General features: G+C 42.5%; 1 protein-coding gene across 1 annotated transcript; it reads left to right on the forward strand.

The window, feature by feature from the left end:
• The first annotated feature begins 14668 nt into the window (after positions 1-14668).
• On the forward strand, positions 14669-22676 carry gla (galactosidase, alpha). The gene is made up of 7 exons (XM_064964536.1): positions 14669-14921; positions 15551-15725; positions 16312-16486; positions 16644-16735; positions 16909-17070; positions 17341-17538; positions 20858-22676. The coding sequence occupies exons 1-7, from the start codon at positions 14743-14745 to the stop codon at positions 21119-21121; spliced, it is 1245 nt and encodes a 414-aa protein (XP_064820608.1). The 5' UTR covers positions 14669-14742; the 3' UTR covers positions 21122-22676.
• The last annotated feature ends 173 nt before the right edge of the window (positions 22677-22849 follow it).

Here is a 22849-nt window from a genome sequence, read left to right on the forward strand (position 1 = left end):
CTCCACTCTTCTGGGAAGGCTTTCCATTCGATGTTGGGAAATTGCTGCGGGGACTTGCTTCCATTCAGCCACAAGAGCATTTGTGAGGTTGGGCACTGATGTTGGGCGATTAGGCCTGGCTCACAGTCGGCGTTCCAATTCCTCTCAAAGGTGTTTGATGGGGTTGAGGTCAGGGCTCTGTGCAGGGTTAGGGTTAACCATGAAAAACACTTACAGACCATTATTCTTACTCCACCAAACATTACAGTTGGAACTATGCATTGGTGCAGGTAGCATTCTCCTGGCAGCCGCCAAACCCAGATTCATCCATCGGACTACCAGATGGTGAAGCATTATTCATCACTCCAAAAAAGTGTTTCCACTGCTCCACAGTCCAATGGCGGCCAGCTTGTGTGAGGCCATGGAAACCCATTTTATGAATCTCTCGACTAACAGTTCTTGTGCTGACGTTGCTTCCAGAGGCAGTTTGGAACTCGGTAGTGAGTGTTGCAACCAAGGACAGATAGATTTTTTTTATTTTACCCACTTTTCTCTCATCGCTACAACTCCCGTACGGGCTCGGGAGAGACGAAGGTCGAAAGCCATGCATCCTCCGAAACACAACCCAACCAAGCTGCACTGCTTCTTAACACAGCGCGCCTCCAACCCGGAAGCCAGCCGCACCAATGTGTCGGAGGAAACACCGTACACCTGGCTACCTTGGTTAGCGTGCACTGCGCCCGGCCCGCCACAGGAGTCGCTGGTGCGCGATGAGACAAGGATATCCCTACCGGCCAAACCATCCCTAACCCGGACGACGCTAGGCCAATTGTGCGTCGCCCCACGGACCTCCCAGGACCTCCACCAGTCTCTGGTTGCACAGCTAGTGCTGTGATGCAGTGCCCTAGACCACTGCACCACCCGGGAGGCTGACAGACAGATTTTTACGCGCTACGCACTTCAGCGGTCCCATTCTGTGAGCTGATCAGCCCAGCTCTAGCAGCGCAGAAATTTGACGAACTGACTTGTTGTAAAAATGGCAGCCTATGACAGTGCCATATTAAAAGTCACTGAGCTCTTCAGTAAGGCCATTCTACTGGCAATGTTTGTCTATGGAGATTGCATGGCTGTGTGCTCAATTTTATACACCGGTCAGCAACGGGTGTGGCTGAAATAGCCGAATCGACTCATTTGAAGGGGTGTCCACATCCTTTTGTATATGTAGTGTATGTCTCCCAAGAAGAGATTTGAGTCAAAGCGGATGCAAGAGCTGGAAATATAAAATGTCTTCTTATTGTTTAGCATTATGGGGAAATGTGCTCCATAAATGATTTATTATTAACAATTTAACATTGTACATTTTTTCTAATCAAGCCTTTGCTTCTTTTATGTGTGGTTACCAAAATAATGATGTTTGTCTCGACCAGAACAACCTCTCAGATACACAGCAACATCTTGTTGCCTTGGAAACAAGGGCCTGCTGAGAAGCTGGGAGCAAGTCATTCTGTGGGAGGAGGAGGGCAACCTAACCCATAAGAGCTGTGGGGTGAGGAGGGGGGAGGAGAAGATGTGACTAGAACCATGCTGAATTGAACTCTCGGACCATTTATTCACCCCCCTCCCATCTCCTCTCCACATGCACACACCCCTAGATGACCCAACTCCCGACATCATCATCACCAGCAACAACATTTGTCTCCCCATCTCTCTTTATTAACTGCGTTGAAGGGGAGAAGCCTTGCTTCACAGCTCCTCGTGTGTGGAGTGTTTGGGTGGAGGTGAAGGAGTGTTGTAGGGGCGGACTGGCCAACCAATTGGTGGTGCAAGAGGCTCAGGAGGGCAAGGCTCTAGAGGTGCTCCTACGCTCCATTATTTACTGTCTGCCCTCTGCGTTGAGCACTGAATGCTGCTGGTTGCCCATCCAGTCCAGTCATCCCCCGCTACACACCACCGCAATGTGTCAACTTAACTACTGGAAATAAAAAGTGCTGTACAAACTCAAATTTGTCTGGGGCCTTGCCATTGCTCATAATCTAAACAAATAAACGTGTTGCAGATACAGAAAATGGGTCCATGAATGCTATTTGTCAAGCACTCAACCCTGCTCCCGAGTTGGAAAAGTTATCACTTTTTCCCTGCATCACCTATATTTTCATTTTGGATGAGCATGGGCTACAAAATGCAAGTGTGACACACATAAAACTCTTCTCTACATTCAAGGACGTATTCTAGTACTTGAACTTAAAGTCATTTAATAATTTATGAATATGTTTTTATATTTGTATTCATAGACAACAATAATAAGAGGTACCTGAGAGCATTGTTTGATTGAATCAATCGTTGATAGGGCTTGAAGCTGCAGCCTTTGAATTTTCATTCATGAGAAACGTGGAGAAAATTGATTATCTGCTTTAGCTACCTGGCTCATTGATGGAGCAAAAACCTGTGGGCTACATATTGTTTGATATATTTTCCTGTTAATTTTCTCGCAGGGAAAGAGTTACTTACTGGTTTACTGGTGGTTGCAAATATGAAACTGGTATTGTTTGTTTCATACTGCTGAAAATCCCCTGAGCATGTTTGACGCTTTACACAAAACTCATAAAAGATGAGCCACTCTCACTTCGTACAAAAATGATTAGGAGCATATTTTATTTTCCCCTCTAAGGACAGAGAAGAAATTGTGTATTACAACATCAGATCTTGTTCTGTTTTCAGAAAAGTTTTTCATACCGTACAAAACCCTTGGGAAATAATATTTTACCACTCAAAGACAAGGTGTAACATGGACGAGGCAGTGTTCAACATCATACAGCGGCAGGGTAGCCTAGTGGTTAGAGTGTTGGACTAGTAACTGAAAGGTTGCAAGTTTGAATCCCCGAGCTGACAAGGTACAAATCTGTCGTTCTGCCCCTGAACAGGCAGTTAACCCACTGTTCCTAGTCCGTCATTGAAAATAAGAATTTGTTCTTAACTGACTTGCCTAGTAAAATAAAGGTAAAAAAATTTAAAATACAGCATCTCCATTTTGCTGACAGTAACAGAGACTGAACAGGCAATGGGAGGTATTTATCAAAAGGCAAGAGGGATTGCTAGGGACTACTTGGATCAGTTTCTCTAATCCCCCCCCCAAAAAATAAAAAAATAAATGTGCATTCCCATTATAACACCTTCATGCACATGAGAAATATATTATTTTTGACTGGATTGAAAACTAATTTTAATAAAATGTTGCCTTTGCCACATGATTCCCACGTCGCCATGCTTGCCAGTCAAGTGCAACAAGAGGCGATGATGGGTTGAACCTTCCCGTTTTAGCATGATGTAAGTTTCAGACCAGACAGTGTCTGGATGCCACAAGAATGAAAATCTAGGTTGCATTCCCTGCTCAGACATTGCATGCATCAATCAATGGTTGCATGCCACGCCGTCGACTCGACTAGATTGATATAACATATGTGGTTAGCTGATAAGTAAAAATAACTATCCAGGCGTTGTAGGATTTGGTATGTGTCAGCAACACCTGGGAAGAGGAACACTTTTTTTATTTCACATTTATTTAACCAGGTGGGCCAGTTGAGAACAAGTACTCATTTACAACTGTGACCTGGCCAAGATAAAGCAAAGCAGTGCAACACAAACATGGAATAAACAAATATAGTCAATAATTCAATAGAGAAAGACTATATACAGTGTGTGCAAATGAGGTAAGATAAGGGGGTGAGGCAATAAATAGGCCATAGTGGTGAAAATATTACAGTATGGCAAATTAAACACTGGGGTGATAGATGTGTAGAAGATGAGTGTGCAAGTAGTGATACTGGGGTACAAAGGAGCAAAATAAATGACAATATGGTGATGAGATAGTTGGATGGGCTATTTACAGATTGGCTATGTACAGGTGCAGTGATCTGTGAGCTGCTCTGACAGCTGGTGCTTAAAGCTAGTGAGGGAGATATGAGTCTCTGAACATTGATATGAACACTCATATCTCTGATATGAGTCTCTGATATGAGTTTATGAACACGCTCCAAAACCTTCTGATGTCAGCCATGGGGACATATTGGTTGCGTTACCCTGCTCAGATGTTGCATGCATCAACCAATGGTTGAGTGCCACGTCATCGACTGACAAATTGCTATAGCATATGATGTGGTTAGCTGATATGTTAAATACCTTTCCAGGCATTGTAGGATCTGGCATACGTCAGCGATGCCTGGGCAGAGAAACACTCCCACTGCTTCCATGGGCTCCTCTGCACATAGATTCAAGGATATTAACTTGTCTAGTTTACATAGTGATCCCTATTGTATATGGATATACCCAGTGCTATTTAGCTAGGTCTATAGACATACACTGTATATGGATATACCCAGTGCTATATAGCTAGGCCTATAGACATACACTGTATATGGATATACCCAGTGCCATTTAGCTAGGTCTATAGACATACACTGGATATGGATATACCCAGTGCCATTTAGCTAGGCCTATAGACATACACTGGATATGGATATACCCAGTGCCATTTAGCTAGGTCTATAGACATACACTGTGTATGGATATACCCAGTGCCATTTAGCTAGGTCTATAGACATACACTGTATATGGATATACCCAGTGCCATTTAGCTAGGTCTATAGACATACACTGTATATGGATATACCCAGTGCCATTTAGCTAGGTCTATAGTCATACACTTTATATGGATATACCCAGTACCATTTTGCTAGGTCTATAGACATACACTGTATATGGATATACCCAGTGCCATTTAGATAGGTCTATAGACATACACTGTATATGGATATACCCATTGCTATATAGCTAGGTCTATAGACATACAGTGTATATGGATATACCCAGTGCTATATAGCTAGGCCTATAGACATACACTGTATATGGATATACCCAGTGCCATTTAGCTAGGCCTATAGACATACACTGTATATGGATATACCCAGTGCCATTTAGCTAGGTCTATAGACATACACTGTATATGGATATACCCAGTGCCATTTAGCTAGGTCTATAGACATACACTGTATATGAATATACCCAGTGCCATTTAGCTAGGTCTATAGACATACACTGGATATGGATATACCCAGTGCCATTTAGCTAGGTCTATAGACATACACTGTATATGGATATACCCAGTGCCAATTAGCTAGGTCTATAGACATACACTGTATATGGCTGTGGATATATTAGTTGATAATCATTTACTGTGTTCTATAGTAAATAATGCTATGGTTAAAAGGAAACAACTTATGTACTCGCTCCTTCTCCACTAGCTTATCAAGATAACAACCAGTGTGTTGATTTCAAAGGCGATTGCAACAGACAATCCCAAATTTAAAAAGGTATTTTAACCAAACTGATAGGATTGTGTTCTCTTACAAAACCCTTGCCTTTGGCTCATCTTACCGTCCTAAGTGACTAGATGAAATCATTTGATAACCTGATCGTCTTATCAGATTTGTTTGCTCGCCAAATAGAGCCATATTGCACATTGTGTTTAGTTTAGGAAGTAGATAAGATTTAGAAGAACAGTGTTTGTGAATCGTGACATATTTTCTACCTCAGAGGAAGGAGAATAAGAAATGCTGCACAATACTAGGAAATCTATTTGCTGGTTGATAGTTGGTGAAACAGTGCAGTCATAATGCCAGGAAAATCTCTGCACATTTTACAGCAGCAATGGCTCAATGCAAAACAGTACAAATTATTTTATATTATTTGTGATTTAAATCTTTCTGATTTGATCCTGCCGCACATACCTAGACGTACGTTACGGTCACAAGACGCAGGCCTCCTAATTGTCCCTAGAATTTCTAAGCAAACAGCTGGAGGCAGGGCTTTCTCCTATAGAGCTCCATTTTTATGGAATGGTCTGCCTACCCATGTGAGAGACGCAGACTTGGTCTCAACCTTTAAGTCTTTACTGAAGACTCATCTCTTCAGTGGGTCATATGATTGAGTATAGTCTGGCCCAGGAGTGTGAAGGTGAACGGAAAAGCTCTGGAGTAAAGAACCGCCCTTGCTGTCTCTGCCTGGCCGGTTCCCCTCTCTCCACTGGGATTCTCTGCCTCTAACCCTATTACAGGGGCTGAGTCACTGGCGCTCTTCCATGCCGTCCCTAGGAGGGGTGCATCACTTGAGTGGGTTGAGTCACTGACGTGCTCTTCCTGTCTGGGTTGGTGCCCCCCCCTTGGGTTGTGCCGTGGTGGAGATCTTTGTGGGCTATACTCAGCCTTGTCTCAGGATGGTAAGTTGGTGGTTGAAGATATCCCTCTAGTGGTGTGGGGGCTGTGCTTTGGCAAAGTGGGTGGGGTTATATCCTTCCTGTTTTGCCCTGTCTGGGGGTATCATCAGATGGAGCCACAGTGTCTCCTGACCCCTCCTGTCTCAGCCTCCAGTATTTATATTTTTCCTTTATTTTACTAGGCAAGTCAGTTAAGAACAAATTCTTATTTTCAATGACGGCCTAGGAACAGTGGGTTAACTGCCTGTTCAGGGGCAGAATGACAGATTTGTACCTTGTCAGCTCGGGGATTCGAACTTGTAACCTTTCGGTGACTAGTCCAACGCTCTAACCACTACGCTACCCTGCTGCAGTAGTTTATGTGTCGGGGGATTAGGGTCAGTTTGTTATATCTGGAGTACTTCTCCTGTCTTATCCGGTGTCCTGTGTGAATTTAAGTAAGCTCTCTCTAATTCTCTCTTTCTTTCTCTCTCGGAGGACGTGAGCCCTAGGACCATGCCTCAGGACTACCTGGCATGATGACTCCTTGCTGTCCCCAGTCCACCTGGCGGTGCTCCTGCTCCAGTTTCAACTGTTCAGCCTGCGGCTATGGAATCCTGACCTGTTCACCGGACGTGCTACCTGTCCCAGACCTGCTGTTTTCAACTCTCTAGAGACAGCAGGAGTGGTAGAGATACTCTTCATGATCGGCTATGAAAATCCAACTGACATTTACTTCTGAGGTGCTGACTTGTTGCACCCTCGACAACTACTGTGCTTATTATTATTTGACCATGCTGGTCATTTATAAACATTTGAACATCTTGGCCATGTTCTGTTATAATCTCCACCCGGCACAGCCAGTAGAGGACTGGCCACCCCTCATAGCCTCTCTAGGTTTCTTCCTAGGTTTTGGCCTTTCTAGGGAGTTTTTCCTAGCCACAGTGCTTCTACACCTGCATTGCTTGCTGTTTGGGGTTTTAGGCTGGGTTTCTGTACAGCACTTTGAGATATCAGCTGATGTACAAAGGGCTATATAAATAAATTTGATTTGACTTCTTTTAAACCACAAACAAATGTGGTATACAAAATCCCAAATCAAATCCAATACTGTATCGTTGGCACAAACCTGGCAACACAGAGCCAGTAAAATGACTTTCCTTTATGATTCTTATACAAATCAGGAAATCGGGAGTTTCAAGTGCCTTGGAGCTTGGTGTGTAAACTAGGCTTAATGTCTCATCCAGCCTTTGGGGGCCACCACTGTTTTTATCTCAGAATGATAAGGTCATTTCTGTACTCTCTCACGTAACATGTGCTGTGAACCGTAAAAAAAAGGCATTTTATCCTAGTAAAAATCTCTTACTTTGTGCCATATGGCAAGGTTAGGTGATAGAGAGGCAGAGCATTATACAGTGTGACTGCCGTCTCCTCTCTGTCAGGCAACACAACAATAATTCTCTAATCAAAAATCACCTGAGGATATTATTTACGTCATCAGTGAGCACAAAGGTACTGCTGATGCAGCTTACTCAGCGTGAAGGACCAGTGGTGTAAAGTAGCATGGCAGTAGCTGGATGACACAGAGGACCCATCAAAGACTCATCAAAGCCTCCTGGAGCAAATCAACTTTTTTTGTTCCCTTTCACATTATTTTATCTGTGAAAAGAATACAAAATATGCTAACTTTAAAAGTGAGGGACAGTTTATGTATTTTGTGTGTACCACTGATTTACCTGTTTTTTTACAAAGGTATAATAAAACAAGCACCACACCGTATAAATTGGTATCAGGTAGTTGCTAATCGTGTTGAATTATTTGAAGTGAATGTCCTCTCTGTCACACCAGGTAAAAAATACCACCTCCCTGAAATAGCCTAGGCATAGGACTATAAAATCCAGTGTTACCGGTACCCATGAATCTACTTGTCTAGTCAAGTCCTACACAGACAGACAGATGATTTGTGATTGTGCTGGAGAAAAAAATGCACTCAGACAAACAACAGGAAGACTGTCTGCAAAGATCCTTGAGCTGCTCTCTCCACCAGCCTGCCTGCAGCCTGTTTCTGTGGGAAACATACTGCCGCTACTCTTTGCTTGGCATTTTGCTGTGGCTATTCGTTTACCAGCTCCTACTCCAGCAAAAAAGCAATAATATGCAGGTCTATCTAATTATTACAGGGGGCATGAGTTCCATCAAGGCTCCTCAAAGTTGAGATTAGTCATGGCAACCTTGCATGCAGTACAGTGCTGCGAACAGTAATCATAGTCATAGCGAAGGTTAGGCTTTGTGTACTCTCAGACTCTTTAAAGGACTACAAGCTGAATCATGTATCGATTACACTATTAAAATGGATTTTTATTTTTCTAATATACTGAAAGGCCCTTCACCGAGGCCTTGTAAGTCATCAATGAGGTATAGTAGCTCTGCTAGATCATTATTAATAATATTTTTGATTGTAATCACGAGGAAGCCATTATTGAAAACCATTTTCATAACAGCGACCAATGTAAGATTATAATTAGGTGCATACGTTTCATGGTATTACTCTCTCCACTGTTTGATTCACTATCTGGGCTTGGGCTTAAGTTTTGCAAATAGATGTTTCAACAGAGCTTTCAGTAGTAGGACTATTGAAATGCCAATGTGTGCGTGTGCAAGGACCAGAGTGTCTGGCCCTAGAAAGTGTCCCATCAAGTGGGACTGATAATCTGTTCTCTCCGGAAATGTACAAGTAAATACGAGTGAATAAATAGTTTAAAGTATTTTGGTGGCTGTTTAGCAATATACAGATAAACTCAGGGAAAAAAAAGAAATGTCCTCTCACTGTCAACTGCGTTTATTTTCAGCAAACTTAATGTGTAAATATATGTATGAACATAAGATTCAAGAACAGACATAAACTGAACAAGTTCCACAGACATGTGACTAACAGAAATGGAATAATGTGTCCCTGAACAAAGGGGGGGTCAAAATCAGAAGTAGCAGTCAGTATCTGGTGTGGCCACCAGCTGCATCTCCTCCTCACGGACTGCACCAGATTTTCCAGTGAGATGTTACCCCACTCTTCCACCAAGTTCCCAGACATTTCTGGGGGGGAATGGCCCTAGCCCTCACCCTCCGATCCAACAGGTCCCAGATCAGCGATCAGCTGTCTGTCCTGTCTCCCTGTAGCGCTGTCTTAGGCGTCTCACAGTACGGACATGGCAATTTATTGCCCTGGCCACATCTGCAGTCAGCATGCCTAAGGCACGTTTATGCAGATGAGAAGGGACCCTGGGCATCTTTCTTTTAGTGTTTTTCAGAGTCAGTAGAAAGGCCTCTTTAGTGTCCTTAGTTTTCATAACTGTGACCTTAATTGCCTACCGTCTGTAAGCTGTTAGTGTCTTAACGACCGTTCCACAGGTGCATGTTCATTAATTGTTTATGGTTCATTGAACAAGCATGGGAAACAGTGTTTGAAACCTTTACAATGAAGATCTGTGAAGTTATTTGGATTTTTATGAATTATCTTTGAAAGACAGGGTCCTGAAAAAGGGTTGAGTTGAGTTTATCTGTGAAAGGGATGAATGGTATACTACACTTTTTAAAACATTAACTGAATTGACACACTGAAGCCCTTATAGTGCTTATAAAGATGCAATCTGACTACATTTGCCATACTCATGAGGTGAAAGGTTGATAGGTCATTGATATACACTAAATTACCAAAAGTATTTGGACACCTGCCTGTCAAACATCTTATTCTAATATGGAGTTAGTCTCTACTTTTCTGCTATAACATCCTCCACTCTTCTGGGAAGGCTTTCCACTAGATGTTGGAACATTGCTGCTGGGACTTGCTTCCATTCAGCCATAAGAGCATTAGTGAGGTCGGGCACTGATGTTGGGGGATTAGGCCTGGCTCTCAGTCGGCATTCCAATTCATCCCAAAGGTGTTAGGTGGGGTTGAGGTCAGGGCTCTGTGCAGGCCAGTCGAGTTTTTCCACACTGATCTCGATAAACCATTTCTGTATGGACCTCGCTTTGTGCATGGGGAAATTGTCATGCTAAAACAGGAAAGGGCCTTCCTCAAACTGTAGCCACAAACTTGGAAGCACAGAATCATCTAAAATGTCATTGTATGCTTTAGCGTTAATATTTCCCTTCACTGGAATTAAGCAGCCTTGCCCGAACCATGAAAAACAGCCCCAGACCATTATTCCTCCTCCACCAAACTTTACAGTTGGCACTATGCATTGAACCAGGTAGCATTCACCTGGCATCTGCCAAACCCAGATTTGTCCGTCAAACTGTCAGATGGTGAAGCATGATTTGCCTTGTGTGCGGCTGCTCGGCCGTGGAGACCCATTTCATTAAGTTCTTGGCAAGACGTTACTACCAGAAGCAATTTGGAACTCGGTAGTGAGTTTAGCAAATCAGGACAGACGATTTTTGTGAAATGTGATGAACTGACTTGTTGGAAAGGTGGTATCCTATGACGGTGCCATGTTGAAAGTCACTGAACTCTTCAGTAAGGCCATTCTACTGCCAATGTTTGTCTATGGAGATTGCATGCTGAGTGCTCGATTTTATACACCTGTCAGCAACGTTTGTGGATAAAATAGCAAAATCCACTAATTTGAAGGGGTGTCCACATACACCGCATGTTTAGTCTTGGGGGCAGGGGGCTTATGAGGTGGGCAGAATACACTCACTGGATAGTTTATTAGGTACACCAGGCTGTTCACAAAAATTGATAGCTCCTATAGACAGTCAGTCACGTGGCCATAGCTTGCTATATATAGTTACTGTTCGATTGGACATTAGAATAGGCAAAATGAGTGACCTAAGCGACTTTAAGCATGTATTGATCATCTGTGCCAGGCTCGCTGCATCCAGTATCTCAGAAACAGCTGCCCTCCTGGGCTTTTCATGTACATCTGTGTCTAGGGTTTACAGAGAATGGTTAGACAAACAAAAAAACAACCAGTCGACGGCAGTCCTGCGGGCTAAAATAGCATGTTGATCAGAGGGGTCGAAGGAGAACGGCAAGAATCATGCAAGCTAACAGGCAGGCCACAAACAGACAAATAACGGCGCAGTACAACAGTGGTGTGCAACCCACAACTCGTCAATCCTTGTTACGGATGGGATATTGCAGCAGACGACCACATCGGGTTCCCCTCTTAAAAACAAGAAGCAGCAACTCTAGTGGGCCGCCCGATCACCAACACTGGACAATTGAGGAGTGGAAACACATTGCCTGGTAACACATGACCGCGAGTTCAGTTTGAGAAAAATGTAAGAATCTATCACTGCTGTGGCTGGGAGCGAGATCCTTTTATAGTGAGGAAACCAAGTAAGTTTGTAACCAAGTAAGTCGATGGTCAATCGCTCAGGTGGGACGAGTCATTTATAGCCTCCACTTCTTTGCCCAAGCTCTCTGATATGAAATACAGTGAGTGACAAATTCTTTGTATCAGGCCTGTCCCTCTTGGTAAGGCCTTTGATGATGTTCAGGGCTGAAATACACACCCTTGACATTTGCACAAAGGTCAGGTTTTGTGTTCATTTTATGATGCTCGCTTTCTAGACCCATGACAGCACAGCGACAGGGATTATTATGATAGTCTGGGGTTTGCCATCTCAATAATTCTACCTTGCTTGTTTACAATGTAGGCTTGGTGTTCATTAGCCCAATAATGGACTAAAGGAACCTAAAGTCAGTCATAGTCCAAGGTAGCTCTGCTAGATCATTATTAATAATATTTTATTACTAAAGGCAAATTGGATCTGGAAGCCAGAACACTTGAATTCTCCATCTAAACGTGAATTGATTCTCAATTGCAGTACGGTTCCAGAAACTTAAGTTCATACCACATAAAAATAAATTCACAAATGCAAAATACACACTTACTGTAGACTGTTTTAACCGGTGTTAACACAGTTGCAGCCGACAGTATTTTTTAGTGACAACACGTTTGTGGCATCCATTTTCCATTTAGACACAGGTGTTAGAAGATGCAAATAGCTAATTAGCACAGGTAGTCCACTCTGTCTTCTGTCTGTTTTCCGTAAACAAGCGCTGTAACATGGAAATATGTGGGAACCCTAACGCTATAAACGTGTATCAATTTAACATTTTGTTTTTGGGAAATTATTTCTTGATGATATAAAAGATATGGTCCTTATGCTTCCAAAACCGTACCTCAAGAGACGCGTGTCAATGTTTAGACCGAGCATCGGAGCTCTTACCAAAACTCCACCATACAGAAGATCCCTTCGTCTAATGACTCTTATATGTAATGTAATGGAACTGAGAGTCATGATCAAGAGCCAGGTGTTCACCAGTCAAGAAGTTGTCTTTTTGGTGTGGCAACATTCTGATCATTGGATAGGCCTTTGCCTAGTCAAACAAATTATAGTAAGATGTTTAATTGGTGCATGTGGTTGTGATAATATTTTATGTGGACCTCAATTAGGCCAACACAGGGATAGCCTCCATATCAGATTTGGAGAGCCTTGACACACAGGTCAAATAACAATTTTTGACACCTATTTCATACCTGATACACTTGCTTTTTCTGTTAATTTCAATGCTGCTGAATAGTCAAGTCATTGACAACGCATGGCTGCTTCTCTAATGCTGCCAACGGTGTGTGAACATGTATAATCTGGTTAAAATGCGCCTGAGGTGGGTAAAATATTGACTGTGTCCGAGAGGATTAAAACCATAATGCATCATGGGTAAATTGACTGACTGATATTCAAATAATAATGAGTAGTTATTCATGATGCAAGGTTCTTTGTAGCTCAGCCAGTCAGCAATTGCATGCAATGTCGAACAAGACCATCAGGGCCAGTATTGTGCAGAAAATGTCCCCCCTGCCAGAATTCTCCCCCCAATTCGCGTTATTCATTGCTGCGACTTGCTTGCTAGTTGAGATTTCTGCTCTTCACCCCGTTGTCAGTTTAGCCTACATTTCACTGATCTTAGTAGCAGAGAGCATTTTTGTCTGCAGTTTTTGGTTTGGCTATTTGTTTCAAGTGTATTAGTCTATAAATACATCTCTTTGCCAAAATGTGTCATCTCTCCCATTTCTTAGTTGTTCTGAAATGTTTATTGCTTGCCTACATTTGACTCCCTCCCTATTTGACTCTAATGTGTGCCACAGAAAGTATTTACATTTACATTTACATTTAAGTCATTTAGCAGACGCTCTTATCCAGAGCGACTTACAAATTGGTGAATTCACCTTCTGACATCCAGTGGAACAGCCACTTACAATAGTGCATCTAAATCATTTAAGGGGGGGGGGGGGAGAAGGATTTGACTCTAGTGACAAAATTAAGGAAATTAGAAGGGGGGATTCGGCAAGGCCATTTTCTTGCCATGAATGTTGGCAGGGGGAGATTTTCGGCACAACACCAGCTCAAGGTATAAGTGACATAAGTGGTCGCTTCGGGCCTCAAGCCTCCTTTTTTGGGGGGGGGGGGTGATTCAGTCGGGGTCTCAACTGACTGTTGACAGTTAACATAGTAGAATACACAAGGTGGAAGATGAAAATTTGATTGTGCATCAACAATTTTTGTATTTTTATGTCAGTGAAATGTGTTATAAAACTGCAACATTTTCTCCTCACCCCATGGAAAATGTGTAGAGTTATAGGGAATGAATTGCAGGAAAATTAACCTCTGTTCTCTTGGCCCTCCCACCACTACAGGAGGGCAGCTCCCGCTCAGCCCAGTCCAAGCTCTTCTCTGTCCTGGCACCCCAATGATAGAACCAGCTTCCCCCTGAAGCTAGGACAGTAGAGTCCAGGCCTATCTTCTGAAACCCTACCTCTTCAAAGAGTATGTTAAATATTCCTACAGCAGCTCCTCAATAATAAAATAAATAAATATTGAACTAACACTGTTCAATGTACTGTATACAGTATATGCCTTTCGTAAACTAACACTCACACTTGACTTTTTTCCCCCTTACTGGCTCTGACTTTGCTGAGAGCTACTGTGAGGAAAACTGTACTCACTATAACTGTGTTGTGTGGTTGTTTCACCTAGCTATTTAAGATGAATGCACTAACTGTAAGTCGCTCTGGATAAGAGCTTCTGATAAATTACTAAAATGTACATGTGAAGTGCATTTTTCTCTTTGCCATCAAGAGGGGTGGCACTAAAATGTCTTGCCCGCATAGAACCCCAAAAAAGCTACAGCCAGACCTGTAGCCCATTCTTTTTCAAACCTAGCAAAAAAGATTATGAAGTTATGGCCAGGTGCACATCACAAGAAGTTACAGGCAAAAATGTTGAATTACAATCCATATCATCAAGCAAACACTTGACACAGGTGCGCTTCCTTGTTTATATCCAGACACGGGTGCAACGTGATTGGCTAGTTTCCAGCGCATCATGATATTACTGGTCCATGTTGCAGTCAATCTTCCGGTAAGGCCGACCCAGTTTGTGTCACTATCAGGAAATAGACGTGCTTTCAATTCACACATTGTTAATGAAGATTGTTCGTTAGTCAAATGAAACCAGTAACTAAAATGGGTGCTGTAGTTCTGGTGCTATTTACAATCGGTGCCTTTATCAGTCCAGTTAAATCACTGGACAATGGTCTCGCGCTCAAACCTACAATGGGTTGGCTGCATTGGGAGAGATTCATGTGCAATGTCGACTGTGACACGGACCCCAATAATTGCATCAGGTATGACATCTGGCTTCACCCTCAACTCTACACGTACATTTAAATGTTCCAGACTCAATTAAACATAGAAGGCAAGGGAAACACAATTGACAGGATGGGTATAATTTTGTGGCACGTTCCAACGGGAATCTGTTCCAAAACCTTCGTAAAGTAGGATGCCAACAAAAGCATACAAAGTAGCATGATCCATTCACCTAGCTAACTAGCTGCCGAATAGGCATCAACTCACCACGTAGCTTATTCTTAATGTTTGTCCATAGGCTACCAGAGTGAGGACAGACATTTTTCGAAATAAAATCTTATTCTGCCGCTATACAACTATGTATGCGTTGTTTGTTGGCAGCCTTGTTATTTACGACGTTTTTGCAACAGATTCCTGTTGTAACGTTCCACAAAGTATAACCACCCTAACTGACACCACTAAACTAGCTTAGACCATTTTGATGACCGCTCAATTCAAACTCCTAGCAGGAAGTAGCGTAACAGTAGGCGGTAAGTGGGATGGTTCTACATTCATCAGGTATAAATGGCCTCACACGTTCACTGTTACTTCATTGACACATTGAAGCATAGTTAATATCACAATATGAACTGGCTAATAGTTTCTTCTGTTTCCTATGTGCTGCTAGTGAGAATCTCTACATGCAGATGGCAGATGTGATGGTGACGGAAGGCTGGAAGGAGGCTGGCTACGAGTATGTCTGCATCGATGACTGTTGGCCCAGCCACCAACGTGACACCAAGGGACGCCTTCAGGCAGACCCGAAGCGGTTCCCCAGAGGCATCAAGAAACTGGCCGACTATGTGAGTGTATAGGCTACAGAGAGGTCGTGCTCGTTAGGGCACACATGGAGAAAAAAAAGAAAAGAATTTACAATGGAAAATTAAACTCTTTTTGGGCCATTTTATTTGGTTTCATGTCTACTGAACATGAACCAGTTGTTGAGGGACAACTTATATTATCCACATACAGTTGGTGATGCACTGCTTATGTCAGCTCTAACTCCAATGTTTTCCAGTTCCCAGTGCTTTTCTATCACACCCTCTGTGTCACTTTAACACGACAAACAGAAACATGTCCTTCCTCGAGTGATAACCTACCCAATGGGACTGTAAGGTTATGTGGTTTACTAATTAGATCATCCACCATGCTAAGAGTGACACATAACTATGAGCAAACAGAAAGGGAATATTGCTATTACCATGGTGCTAAACTACCAAAGGTTTCAAAACCCTCTGAAGTGCCATGAAAATGTGTTTTGGTAATACAACATCACCATCTACTGGTTTCAACTGTAAGGGTCCACTTTGTTCATGGATTTTGGCCTACAGGACAAACCTTTTCGAAAAAGCCTTATTGTAAGATTGTTATTTGTGATTGGTTATACAGGTTCATTCCAAGGGTCTCAAGTTGGGGATCTATGCTGATTTGGGAACCTTTACATGTGGAGGCTTTCCAGGGAGCATGGGATACTACGACATCGACGCTCAGACCTTTGCTGATTGGGGTGTGGATCTGCTCAAATTTGATGGGTGCTACATGAAGTGGACTTTACTGGGAGAAGGTGATTTCATATATTAAATGTCATGCTACAAAACTACTAATTCAACAGCTCAAAAGTCTTTCAGATTAAATTACGTTTCATGAATTGAATAGAGAATGATTGATTGGTAACACCCGAAACCCTATAATTACTGCTGTGTGACCTTTTTTCCACCCAGGTTACACAAACATGTCAATAGCACTGAACCAAACTGGGAGAAGTATCCTGTACTCCTGTGAGTGGCCACTGTATGAGTGGCCACACCAACAGGTGAGAAAGAGCGAGGTGGTAAATGCATTTATTCCTAGCATTCCTTCAGTTTGTTGGCTAATGAAAATGCTAAATATACCTGAAACTGAATTGATTTCATCTTAGTCAGGAGGATTCATTCATGATTCATTTGGCATTGATTGTGTCCCACCATGTCAATGATGTACTCACAGCCAGACTATGCTGCCATACGGAAGGCCTGTAACCACTGGCGCAACTTTGCGGATGTGTATGACTCCTGGAACAGTGTGAAGACCATCTTGGACTGGACTGCCGACCATCAGGATGTCATTGTCCCAGCGGCTGGGCCTGGGGGCTGGAATGACCCTGACATGGTACTGTGGCGGTTCCACTTTTCGCTATGGATAAGGGGTTGCGGCCAATTCATCCCATTGTTTTCTATGGGGAATGTTTAAGTCAACTTCCTCAATTGACCAATCCAATCCTGCTACTCAATTGATGGCGTTCAGTGAAACAGTAAAACTAGTCTGAGTAATGATTAATCATCAACTCTTCACCTTACTCACACCAGCTGTTCCTGCCATAACCCATGTACTTTGTCTGAATAGTATGTCTGATTGACATTGACGGTGTTCCTTCCTCAGCTGGTGATTGGAAACTTTGGCCTGAGTCACACCCAACAGGAGTCTCAGATGGCATTGTGGGCCATCATGGCCTCCCCTCTGCTGATGTCCAATGACCTGAGAGACATCTGCCCCCGGTCCAAGCAGCTGCTGCAGAACACAAGGATCATCGCCATCAGTCAGGACCCACTGGGCAGGCAGGGCTATCGCACCGCCAAGGTAGTACACCTCTACTCTCTCACTGGGGATATTTCATGGTAATGCACAATGGAGAATAGTATTACCGCCACACATATGCAGCTGCATATGCAGCTTCTGTTGTGCAGTACCAAATCCTACTTTAAATGTGACTACTCGGTGCTAATACAGTTCAATACAACACTGAACCAAAATCTAAACGCAACATTTAAAGTGTTGGTTCCATGTTTCATGAGCTGAAATAAAAGATCCCAGAAATTGTCCATAAGCACAAAAAGCTTATTTGTCTAAAATGTTGCGCCCAAATATGTTTACATCCCTGTTAATGAGCATTTCTCCTTTGTCAAGATCCATCCTCCTGACAGGTGTGGCATATCAGTGCACCTTGTGCAGGGGACAATAAAAAGCCACTCTAAAATGTGCCATTTTTTCACACAACACAATGCCACAGATATCTAAAGTCTTGAGAGAGGTTGCATTTGGCTGACTACAGGAATGTCCACCAGAGCTGTTGCCAGAGAATTGCATGTTCATTTCCCTACCATAAGCCTCCTCCAACATCGTTTTAGAGAATTTGGCAGTACATCCAACTGGCCTCACAACCACATACCATGTGTAACCACACCAGCCCAGGACCTCCACATCCGGCTTCTTCACCTGGGAGATCGTCTGAGACAGCTGATGAAACTGTGTTGTCAGAAACAGTCTCAGGGTAGCTCATCTGCGTGCTTGTTGTGCTCACCAAGGTTTTGACCACCTGAATGCATTTCGGCATCGTAAGCGACTATGTGGACAAATGCTCACCTTCGATGGCCACTGGCACGCTGGAGTAGTGTGCTCTTCACGGATTAATCTCTGTTTCAACTGTACTGAGCAGATGGCAGTAGGAGGAGTAGTAGGACAACGTTCCACAGGCCACAATCAACAGCCTGATCAACTCTATGTGAAGGAGATGTGTTGCGCTGCATGAGGCAAATGGTCACACCAGATACTGACTTTTAAGGGTATATGTGACCAACCGATGCGTATTTGTATTCCCAGTCATGTGAAATCCATAGATTAGGACCCATTTATTTTTTATTTTTTCCCAATTGACTGATTTCCTTTTATATGAACTGTAACACAGTCAATCTTTGCATGTTGTGTTTTATATTTTTGTTCAGTGTAATAATGGTCAAATACCCTTATGCAGCTACACTATCACAGAGCCTAATCAAACTCAAAAAGCCTGAAACTCCAAAGAAATTACATCTAACATCATGCATTCACTATAAATTGCCAACTCTGAAACCATATGGCATTCATCTGTAGCCACATAAAATATTTACTTTCCCCAATGATCAACACCACCGATGCCGGTAACACATATAGCTGGGTTGGTTGTTTAGCAACACAAGTCACGTGGCGAACTATGGGACAATACAGACGGGGTTGGCTTTGACTGTTGACGTAAACTATATTTAGCCTGTGTTCATTGAAAACACGAATACATTTGCACAATTAACACTTGTGTCTCAAATACATCGTTAGTTGTTTAGCCATATTAACATAGATATGACATTGATTCGCTGCATGGTCGGTCAGCCAACCAACCCAGCTTGAGACCCTTCTCAGTGATCTCTTTGTATATACCCCACCTACTGGCCATATGCAAGACTGATCACTGATCGTCATCTGTAGCATATGTTGTGGTAGTTACAGTTGAAGTCGGAAGTTTATATGCACCTAGGTTGGAGTCATTAAAACTAGTTTTTCAACCACTCCACAAATTTCTTTACATACACTAAGTTGGCTGTGCTTGGAAAATCTTCTGATAGGCTAATTGACATCAATTGGAGGTGTACTTGTATCTCAAGGCCTACCTTCAAACTCAGTGCCTCTTTGCTTGACGTCATGGGAAAAATCTAAAGAAATCAGCCAATACCTCAGAAAAAAAATTGCAGACCTCCACAAGTCTGGTTCATCCTTGGGAGCAATTTCCAAATGCCTGAAGGTACCACGTTCATCTATACAAACAATAGTACGCAAGTATAAACACCATGGGACCACGCGTCCGTCATACCGCTCAGGAAGGAGACACGTTCTGTCTCCTGGAGATGAACGTACTTTGGTGCAAAAACTGCAAATCAATCCCAGAGCAGTAAAGGACCTTGTGAAGATGCTGGAGGAAACGGGTACAAAAGTATCTATATAAACAGTAAAATGAGTCCTATGTCGACATAACCTGAAAGGCCACTCAACAAGGAAGAAGCCACTGCTCCAAAACCGCCATAAAAAAGCCAGGAGATGGTTTGCAACTGCACATGGGGACAAAGATTGTACATTTTGGAGAAATGTTCTCTGGTCTGATGAAACAAAAATAGAACTGTTTGGCCGTAATGACCATCGTTATGTTTGGAGGTAAAAGGGGGAGGCTTGCAAGCCAAAGAACACCATCCCAACCGTGAAGTACAGGGGTAGCAGCATTATGTTGTGGGGGTGCTTTGCTGTAGGAGGGACGAGTGCACTTCACAAAATAGATGGCATCATGAGGGAGAAAAATTATGTGGATATATTGAAGCAACATCTCAAGACATCAGTCAGGAAGTTAAAGTTTGGTTGCAAATGGGTCTTCCAAATGGACAATGACCCCAAGCATAGTTCCAAAGTTGTGGCAAAATGTCTTAAGGACAACAAAGTCAAGGTATTGGAGTGGCCATCACCTAGCCCTGACCTCAATCCTATATCAAATGCGTGGGCAGAACTGAAAAAGCATGTGCAAGCAAGGCCTACAAACCTGACTTAGTTACCCCAGCTCTGTCAGGAGGAATGGGCCAAAATTCACCCAACTTATCGTGGGAAGCTTGTAGAAGGCTACCTGAAATGTTTGAAACCACATTAAACAATTTAAAGGCAATGCTACCAAATACTAATTCAGTGTGTGTAAATTTCTGACCCACTGGGAATGTGATGAAAGCTGAAATAAATCATTCTCTCTACTATTATTCTGACATTTCACATTAAAATAAAGTGGTGATCGTAACTGACTTGAGCTGGAATTTTTACTAGGATTAAATGTCAGGAATTGTGAAAAACTGAGTTTAGATGTACTCCGCATTGCGTTGTGCCTAAGAACAGCCCTTAGCCATGGTATATTGGCCGTATATCACAAACCCCCAAGGTGCCTTATTGCTATAATAGACTGAATGTAATGAGAGCAGGAAAAATAAATGTTTTGTAATACCCGTGGTATACGGTCTGATATGCCACAGCTTTCAACCAATCAGCATTCAGGGCTCGAACCACCCAGTTTATAATCTGAAATCAGGCTGTTGAAACTAACCTGACTGTTGATTGACAGGTGGACAGTTTCGAGGTGTGGGAAAGACACCTGTCTGGTGGCCGGTTGGCTCTGGCAGTGATGAACAAGCAGGAGATCGGTGGACCCCGAGGCTTCCCCCTCACCCTGGCCACGCTGCCTAGCTGGAAGATCTGCCACCCCCAGTGTAATGTCACCCAGGTCCTGCCCAGCTACAAGGAGCTGGGGGTCCAGACCCTCCTCAGTAAACTTGTGGTGGTGGTCAACCCTTCTGGCACAGCACTGCTGACTGTCACCCCCATTTAAGTGTGACTTCAACACCCAATGGCAATTATGGAAGGACATGCCCAATGTGAACAGTTCTTTAGTATGGTGTAGCTAGCAGACAAGCATATGGGCCCGGTCCCTCACCCAGCACTGATTGAAATGCACAGGATTTATGAGCACTTTAATTCACAGCAAGTTACGTTGCTTATTATGATTATTCTAGATAGTGTGCTTATTTGCCAAAGAACCATGTATATGCTCACCTTTTGAATAGGTTATTTAGTTGGTGTGCTTCCCTTGAATTATTAGCAATTTTTCATTATTTTAAGTGTGGAATGTGTTAGTAATTGTCCATGTTTTGTATGCTAATTGATCTGGTCACAAAAATATTGGCTGGATGGCAGACACCTGAATGTTCAGATATCAATCAGTAGTACTGTAACAATTTTTCCTGATTTGAAATAACTGTTACTTTGTGACAATGTTTGGAAATGTTCACATTTAATTAAAGTGGCAATCTGGAATTCAAACAAAACCAAAGCTATCAACCTGCCACTTTTTTGGTAAGCTTCGGGATGGGGCTGGAAAAACATTACTTATTAACTTAAATTTACGGTAACATTTCACAACCAGTGTTATAACATGGTCATAACCATGTCAATGTCATAACAGCTTACATAACTTGCCAAACTGGGATCATAACATTGTCATGACCCATATTTACACCTGTTGTGACATTGTCATGGCTGGTTATGACACTTAAGTGTCATAACCCACATTTACTCAAATGTTTTTCCCTGCCAAGAAGTCCTTTGTAATTCTTTAGTCACTTTCTTCATATTTTAGAAAACACTGACCCTGTGTCACTTTTCTTTGACTAAAAAAAATGTTTTTTGAAAGTGTCTGACCATAATATATGCCCTTATGTCAAGAGGGTGTCTTTGTCCTGCATTCATCCCAGTCATCAGCAAGTGTTGGGGGTCGGTGCATGTCTGACAATGTGTGCGCAATTGCAATTTAATTGTCAATTTTAGAAAATAATAGTATACATACTATTGACAAGTAGGCTATATGGTGTAATGGAATGTTTTGCCTTGTGTGGTAGGTGTCACAACCAGCCATAAAATAACTTATGTGGTAGGTTTACACTTCTGTAGTTGTCTTAACCAGCCATAAAATAACTTCTGTGGTAGGTTTACACTTCTGTAGTTGTCTTAACCAGCCATAAAATAATGCAATGTATCAAACTTATGATGCTGGGTGTCCACAAATTTCCACAGGCAAGGACTGATATCAAAATGATGGTTTTAAAGCTTTCTTTACTCTACCCTAGTTAGCATTGGCTGGCAAAACTGCCAACTTCATACACAGGAAAAATTTGTATCCATGTGTTCATCTGACTCATCTGGTTAAGTAAAACAAGGGCTTTAATCCCAAAATCTCACAGTACCCCTTTAACCTTATTTTGGGTTCTTATCACTTCAATATACGTACACACTAGATATGGGACCCCACCATTTAAAAATATTTGAAGTTATAGAAATGCATTTATATTACATTTTTAAATGTGAGCTAAAGTATAATTTGATATAAATGTAAGCATACAACAAATATACTTAAATACATGCAATTGTCCTTGAAACACTATTAGTCCATTCATTCCTATGGAGGACTGCTCCTACTAGGGAGTGCCAATATGACCGATCAGTGTCTTCAAAGCCTCAATGGCCAATACATAGCGTCAGCATTCTAGGGTTTATATACATC

The sequence above is a fragment of the Oncorhynchus masou genome, unplaced genomic scaffold, assembly GCF_036934945.1.
Source record: "Oncorhynchus masou masou isolate Uvic2021 unplaced genomic scaffold, UVic_Omas_1.1 unplaced_scaffold_1___fragment_4___debris, whole genome shotgun sequence".
NCBI classification, from domain to species: domain Eukaryota; kingdom Metazoa; phylum Chordata; class Actinopteri; order Salmoniformes; family Salmonidae; genus Oncorhynchus; species Oncorhynchus masou.